This window comes from Chlorocebus sabaeus, chromosome 1 (assembly GCF_047675955.1).
Source record: "Chlorocebus sabaeus isolate Y175 chromosome 1, mChlSab1.0.hap1, whole genome shotgun sequence".
Classification (NCBI taxonomy): Eukaryota; Metazoa; Chordata; class Mammalia; order Primates; family Cercopithecidae; genus Chlorocebus; species Chlorocebus sabaeus.
This window is the reverse complement of record NC_132904.1, coordinates 16,603,745-16,611,985: the sequence shown is the minus strand read 5'-3', so window position 1 is coordinate 16,611,985 and position 8,241 is coordinate 16,603,745. Positions and strand designations below refer to the sequence as shown.

The 8,241-nt window shown below is 34.8% G+C and overlaps 1 protein-coding gene across 1 annotated transcript; it reads right to left on the bottom strand.

Annotated features, from left to right (window-relative positions):
* Positions 1-1,966: 1,966 nt before the first annotated feature.
* On the bottom strand, positions 1,967-2,911 carry OR5F1 (olfactory receptor family 5 subfamily F member 1). The gene has a single exon (XM_007998780.2). It carries the CDS (start codon positions 2,909-2,911, stop codon positions 1,967-1,969), a length of 945 nt encoding a protein of 314 aa, XP_007996971.1.
* Positions 2,912-8,241: the final 5,330 nt, after the last annotated feature.

The window sequence follows — 8,241 nt, the reverse complement described above, 5'->3', positions numbered from 1 at the left end:
GAGCAAAAGTACACACTAGGAAACTTACAAAATCATAAAACAAATGAGATAGTACAGTAAAGAGACAAAAATATCCTTATTCAATTCATAAGAAAGTATTCAGCAAGCATTGTCAGATTCCAAAGACAGAAGGGAATTAGAAAATCACATCCAATATAATAATTAAGAGTTTTAAAATACTTTTGCAAGTTAAATTTATTTTAGGTTAAATAAAATTTTAAAATACATTCGGAACATTTTTACATAAATGTATTGAACTCCTTTTAGAATTCAAATGGTCCGTTTTAGGCAAACTCAGTTTGGCTGCAAGAAAATATGATTGATTTTATGAAATTCACCTGAATGACCTCCTTATGACAGTCTACAATGTATGCCATGTCCACATCTCAGATGATGAGAACATCACCATTTCTATCTGGTATAACTTCAGCAGCAAAGGCAAAGACCATGAAAATTTTTCCTTCAGAAACTCCAGATAAGTAAGGCTGTCTCTTTAGGAAGCACTGGTTCTCATTCAGTTTCCTCTGCATGTCTACTAAGCCAACTCCCTCTCTCCCTATTCATAATATGCTTAGCTTTAATATTAATATTGATTTCAATTTACTTTTATTTTATTCTAACTAATAAAGGTTTCTGTATACAGAAAATTGATGAACGTATTTAAAGAAAATATCAGATTTATTCAGTGACCATTAATCTACCTCTTTTGAAAGTATACACCGATTCAAGTCTGTAACACCTAAATGTGTGTGCCTGTGGCTTGTGGCTTGTGTGTATGTGTTAATCTAGAAAAGAGAAAGGAAGAAGAGGGTGGCTTAGTTCACTGGGGCTGCAATAATAAAATACCTTAGGCTGGGTAATTTATAAGTAACAGAAATGTATTGCTCACAGTTTTGAAGGCTGGGGAATTCCACGATCAAAGAATTAGCAGATTTGGTGCTTGATGTCTTGTTCTCTGCTTCAAAGGTGGTTGGTGTCTCCTTGCTGTTTCCTGACATGGCAGTAGGGGTAAACAGCTCTCTCACACTACTTTTGTAAGGTCACTAATTCCACTCATGAGGGCTTCATCCTCATGATTTAATCACCACCTAAAGAATCTACCTGTTAATGCTATCACATTGGTAATTAAGTTTCAACATATAAATTTTAAGGGGAACATTCAGGCCATAGCAGAGGGGCTAAAAAAAACTTATGAGTAATAAATGAGAATGGAAGAAGAGCTGTAATTGATGCATTCTGATAGGACAGTAGCTTTTCTAATAGTTCATTTCTGTAAAAATTAACATGAATACTTTAATGAAAGTAGGTTTGTATAGAAGGGGAGAGACAAAAAAGGTGGAGAAATCAGTGTCTGTTAACACCACAGTCTTAAAATTTGATTTAAGCAACCCCCCAAGTAGCAATATGACCACCTAAAAAGGAGAATTGTATTTTAATTCAAAATATTTCTATTGTATGTGATATTTAACAATCTGTTACAGATAGTAAATGAGAAAAATACAAAAAATGGATAATCAAAATATTGTATATGGACAGCATCATGTGACATTGTGGCTTTGGTTTCTAAACACTTAATCCCTTTCTTCATGTAGTCATGATATGTAACAATCTGTTACAGATAATAAATGAGAAAATACAAAAAATGGATAATCAAAAATAATGTATATGGACAGTATCATGTGACATTGTGGCTTTGGTTTCTAAACACTTAATCCCTTTCTTCCTGTAGTCAAGATATAATTAAATAAGCCCCTAATTATGAGAACTCAGTGAAGATTTAGAATGATTATAAAGTAAAGGTCCCTTGGTCTTTTATCAGTTTGCTTTATCCCTAACTGCATACAAATATTTGAGTATTGGCAAAAATGTATTTAATGAGAATATATTCTAATAAAAAATGTAGGCATGAACTAGAATTTGAAAGTAACTAAAATATGCTCTTTAGTTCAGATTTTTAGTCAATCAATCACAGAAATGAAGGGATTCTTTTCCTGGTGAATACATTCTTTAAAGCCTTCTTTACTTCCTTATTCCTGAGGCTGTAGATCAGAGGATTCAACATGGGGATCAGCACTGTGTAGAATACGGAAGCCACTTTGTCCCGATTCAGGGAGTAGCTGGAACTAGGTCTCAGGTAAGTATAGATGGAGGTGGTGTAGAACAGAATTATGGCTGTCAGGTGAGAGGCACACGTGGAGAAAGCTCTGTGCCACCCCTCCCCTGAATGCATAGAAAAAATGGAGATGAGAATGTAAGAGTAGGAGGTGAGGATGACAAGCAGAGCCCCGATCATATTTACACCAGCAAAAGTGGAAAAGATAGTTTCCTTCAAGTGTGTGTCAGAACAAGAGAGCTTAAAAAGTGGGGGACTGTCACAGAAGAAGTGATGGATGACGTTGGAGCCACAGAATGGCAAACTGCTGACATAGCTAGTGTTGACCACGGAGTTCAGCAACCCTGCCGCAAAAGCCCCGGCTGCCATTTTTAGGCAGACTGTCCTGGACATGATCAAGGAGTAAAGCAGCGGGCGACATATGGCCACGTACCGGTCATAGGCCATTAACCCAAAGAGGATGCATTCGGTTGTCGCCAGGGCGATAAAGAAGTACATCTGTAGGAAGCAGCCAGCAAAAGAGATGCTTTTCTTCTCTGATAATAAGTCTGCCAGCATCTTTGGGGTGATGGTGGTTGAGTAACAAACGTCCACAAAGGACAGGTTAGCCAGGAAGAAATACATGGGTGTGTGAAGCCGGGAATCGATCCTGATTAGGAGGATCATCCCAATATTCCCCAGTACTGTAAGTGTGTAAATCACAAGAAAAAGCAGAAAAAGGATAATCTGAAGCTCCAGGGTGCCTGCTAATCCCAACAGGATGAACTCAGTCAGTGAGGTGTAATTTTTTCTGGTCATTTATGACAAATATATTTTGTGCAAACTTTGTATGAGATGAAAATATTTCTCCCTTTGAAAGTTTATAGAAAAAAACAGAAATGTTAATAAGGATATTTACATATGGAAAAACCTAGAATAATATGGCGTAGTAATTAAAGTGACGGAAGGATGATTAGAAGACAAATGGATGAACATGTGAATTTAATAAACAATGGTCTCTATTGAATTTGGGTTGTAAGTCTCTCAAATTTCTGGTCTAACTCTACATACTTCAGTTTCTGTAAATGTGCATAAGTTGTACTATTTTTTCTATACCAACTTCCATTCAAATCCAAAAGACGGGCACATGACTGCTAAAATCACTCCTATGTTCTTTGCAGGTATGTGAGTTTAACTAAAATACATTTTTTTTCTTGCCTTTAAAACAATTCTATACCCTTAATTCCAAAATTTATACTTTGCCCCCTGCTGCAATAATAGTAATCTATTCAAGTAACATATATTTTGACATCTATTATATCCTAAAGAATATTTAATGTTTTAAAGTAATCCAAATAGTTATTTTAGTTACAAAGTACATTATCAAATTAATGCTATGTGGCAGAAAAAGTACCTGTCCACTGAAGTGAATAAATCTTTGTAACTTCTTTCCCATGTAGAGTTTTACCAAAGTAGTCTATTATTTCCTTTGTAAACTGGGATTCCCACTTGTAGGTGAAAAAATATAAAAAAGAAACTTTATTTTTAGAGTGCAGTGTAAAGTTGAACTATCCACTGGAAAAAATTTTAAGATTTAACCTGATTAAATACATGAAGCTGCATTTTTATTTTGTTTTCCTTCAAGCAGATTGGGTGACCTGGGGTCACCCAAGATTAATTGAGAAGTCAATTCTCTAAAGGCAGGAACTTAAGTCTCAGAAGAAAGTTAAACCCAGGCTGGGGGTTGTGGCTCACATCTGTAATCCCAACCTTTTGGGAGGCCAAGGTAGGCGGATCAGTTGATGCCAAGAGTTTGAGACCAGCCTGGCAAACATGGTGAAACCCTGACTCTATTAAAAATACAAAAAAATTAGCTGTGACTGGTGGCGCATGCCTGTAATCCCAGCTACTTAGAAGGCTGAGGCACCGGAATCGCTTCAACGCCCCGAGGAGGAGGTTGCAGTGAGCCATGATCAGGCCGCTGCACTCCAACCTGGATGACAGAGTGAGATTATTTAGCGCTTGTATCATAAAGTGATTTCTGATGTCTGTGTAATTTTAAAGTCCCATTTAAAATCAGTGAAAATGTTATGTATTGACCATTTACATTGCTTCTTTCTCTGTAGTTTTAGCTTATTCCAATTGGATGCATAGCCTAACACCAAATTATTCTTCTTCCCTATCAAAAGGCAAAATTACCACAAATGATTTTAAATATAGAATTGGTGTTTATTTGCAACTCTAGAATTGGGTAGCATCTACTTCCATAAAATAAGAGATCCATTGAGCTGAGCAAGAGGAGCTTGGCTTTACAGACAGAAAAGGATTGGAGAAAGCAGAAATAGGGAACAAAAAGCAGCTTGGGGCCAGGCGCGGTGGCTCATGCCTGTAATCCCAGCACTTTGGGAGGCCAAGGCGGGTGGATCACGAGGTCAGGAGTTTGAGACCAGCCTGGCCAACATAGTGAAACCCCATCTCCACTAAAAATATAAAAATTAGCTTGGAGTGGTGGTCTGTTTTAGGCTGACTCGGTTGAAATCTCCTGTGTATTTGGAAAACAGGACTGTTTCAAGTTTAGTTTGATTACCTGGCATTTAGGAGATCAGTTCAAAAAAAATGGCCTCCCATAAATTTTGTTTAACATCCCCTAACCCCTTTGTCACTGTGTGTGTGTGTTCCTTTGTCTATATATTTAACTTCCAATCTAGCCCTATTTCTCATTATAAGTAATAAGAAAGGGAAACTTGCTAGTATCCATTCTACAATGTTTAAAGAAATACTATATCCTAAGCAAATAGGATAATAAGAAAATCTAATTTCTTTTAAAAATTTTAAAGTTGTGTGGTTTTTTTGAAATTATTATTTGTGATTCTGATTCTACAAGTGGATGAAAGTTCACATTTTCTAGATCTAAATTTTCAAGATAGCAAAATAAACCACACTTGGGGTCCATATGAAAGGGAGCCTACTTGTATAGGGAATTCATAATACCTTAAGCATCATATGATGGTTTTATATTTACATTCTTAATAAATGTTCTACATCACTTGCTGAGGTGGTCATAATTATTTCTCCCATATTTTAGCTGAGGAAAGGTGGTACTGTTTACACAAAAGTCTATTCAAAGTCTCTTCAGTTATTAAGATGGCACATTGTAAAATCTTGAAACTGTTAATTTGATATTTAAGGCTTATTTTCTACATATACTTAGTAGATTTTAACAATCACTTCTGAGGAGTCTTTGCATAATGATTGATCTCGTTTACAAAAGTAGTTAATTAAAAATCTTCAAATAGTTTAAATGGAAGGTATATGTTTTATATTTTATGCCATTTTTTATTTTGAATGCTTCAAATTAATGAAAGGAAATAAAACAAATCATGCATATAATTAATAAATTATACTTATAAGTAGAACTAAACTTAAGAACTTTCAAATAGCCGGGCGCGGTGGCTCAAGCCTGTAATCCCAGCACTTTGGGAGGCCGAGACAGGTGGATCACGAGGTCAGGAGATCGAGACCATCCTGGCTAACACGGTGAAACCCCGTCTCTACTAAAAAATACAAAAAACTAGCCAGACGAGGTGGCGGGCGCCTGTAGTCCCGGCTACTTGAGAGGCTGAGGCAGGAGAATGGCGGGAACCCGGGAGGCGGAGCTTGCAGTGAGCTGAGATCCGGCCACAGCACTCCAGCCTGGGCGACAGAGCGAGACTCCATCTCAAAAAAAAAAAAAAAAAAAAAAAAAGAACTTTCAAATAATGCAATACTAACTTAGATTTCAAACTTAAATTTCAAGTTTAAATTAAATTGTACATATGACGAGAGGGTAACAAGACTCTTAATATTATAAAACAAATTATACTAAATACACACACAAATAATGCCAGATATACACAAATTCCTTGTTAACACACACAAACGTAGTAATCTGATTGTAATTTTCTTATAACTTTTGACAGCTAAGTTTACATCTTACCATAGATTAAAGAATTTACCCACAAATAATAACATTGCCATCTCAGTTAGGTAACATTACTTCCAAACCCAAAAACTTTAAAAATGATTTGTCTTATTCTCCTTTGACTCATATCTGGATTATGATATATATAATCATATATATATCATTTTATATTCATATAAAATGAATGATCTTTCATAAAGGAAGTCTTGAATGAAACATTCAGTTTATTTTTAAGACATATAAGTGTATAATCTTTGAACCTGATGGAATAGTAATATATGTAATTGTATTTCCTAACAGATAATAAAGCTTGTGTGACCAGTGGGAATCTTAAAACAGGTACATGAATTTTCCATTAAACTATAAAGGCTTTGAATTAATAGAGGCCTGTATTATTTTATATTCTCAGAATCATTCAACTTTTATAAATATCTACAATAACTGTAAGCAGGAAGAATTTCCTATTATTCCAAAAGTCATTGCAGAGTTGGCTAGAAAACCAGTAACTTTTATTCTACCCACATCATTATCCACCAGAGGTTTGAGTCTTCCCCTGAGTTCCAAGGAATCAGATTCTGGGAAACCAAAAATTATCAGCACTCTCCTAAACCCCAACCCATATTCAGATTTTGGCATCTGAGTTTGTAATATTCATCGTCCATTTAGGCTACACACAAATACTGACTTCATAAACACATTAAGCAATGGAGACAAGGTTGTCTTCTGGAATGCAAACCCACCGTATATCCAGCAGTTTGTCCATATCGCTATGCAACAATGAGGATATAAGGGTTATATGTTTCCTCTTTTGAAAATGTCTGGTTTATAAACTTTCTCCAAATTCTAGTCCTTAATCCAAACTATGTGGTATGGTGCTTGCCTTTAACTCCTTCACCATAATAATTAATTGAACAGTCATGAACTCTGATTTTTTCAGACTTAGGGAAATATCTTAAGGGGTCATTTTTTAATGGAGGTATAATATTCCGAGGCACAGAAAATACTATTTTACTACTGATGTCTCCTCTAATGACAATACAGGGCACATAAACAGCAACAACAACAACAACAACTGCAAAACAACATAGGCTACTACAGTGATAAAAAGTGTAAAATGTCCAGACAGGTCTAGACTAGTTGGGAAAATTGCCTTGATAATAACTAATGTTCTTGGTATTTCTGTTATAATGCATTAAATTGCATTATATAAATGTAAACATTTTAAAGGGTAAAATGGTCAGCTTTTTAGGATTTTTTTTTCCAAGAGGAAGGGACTATATCTTTGGGTAGAGATACCACAAAGTTTGAGATCCCTGCATCTATACCATATCTTTATCACTGAATTTTCTCTTCAATGTAATTAGTAACCTGGTTTTAGCTAAATCCAATGAACTTGCTTTATTATTTTAACATAATAATATCTCTGAAGATTTACATATTTACACCCTTCTATGTATTTATGCCTTTATTTATATTTGTTTCCTTCTAGTTATCTCATAAATAATAAAGGTATTGACTCTCAGGGAAAGTGCATAAGAGATTAGTGTTTTGACAATTGTACTCTCTTGACTGGGTATAAAGTGTGTACTGATCAAGAGAACACTGCAGTTTATAAGATGTAGAGTAAGGTCTAGATTTTCACATGTCACTTACTCATCTACAAGCAAGAAGAAGGAGAAACAGAAGGAGAAGAAGGACAAAGAGGAAGAAGAAGAAGAAGAAGAAGAAGAATAGAAATAAGAAGAAGGAGAAGAAATGTAAAAAAGATGTTTGAATGGATACTTTTCAAAGAAAGTAAATATCTTTGTTAGTCGTTGAGTTGCATGATAAAGATGACACTGTTTTGTTGACTTGTATTTCCACATCTTGATTTTATAAGATTGTTGTGCTTTCTATAGCTAAAGTTAAATAAAACAAAATGAAACAAAACCTCAAAGTCAAAGATTGAGTGAAGTTCAAGTTCTTAATTACAAAAACCTATTTAATTATCTTCACAAGATATAATAGAATCTATAAATTTCAGTTATTACATCTTTCTCTTCTTGACCTTTCCAATAACCTATTTTAGAGCACAAATCTTTGCAATTATTGACTAGGTTAATTAGTGTCTGCCACATAGCAGGCATTCAATAAATATTTTTGAGTAATCAATAAAATAATTAATAGATTTAACTCATTTTTGATGTGT

Bases quoted from the DNA above. Each gene is read 5' to 3' on its own strand.
- OR5F1 (XM_007998780.2), bottom strand. From the start codon at position 2,911: ATGACCAGAAAAAATTACACCTCACTGACTGAGTTCATCCTGTTGGGA.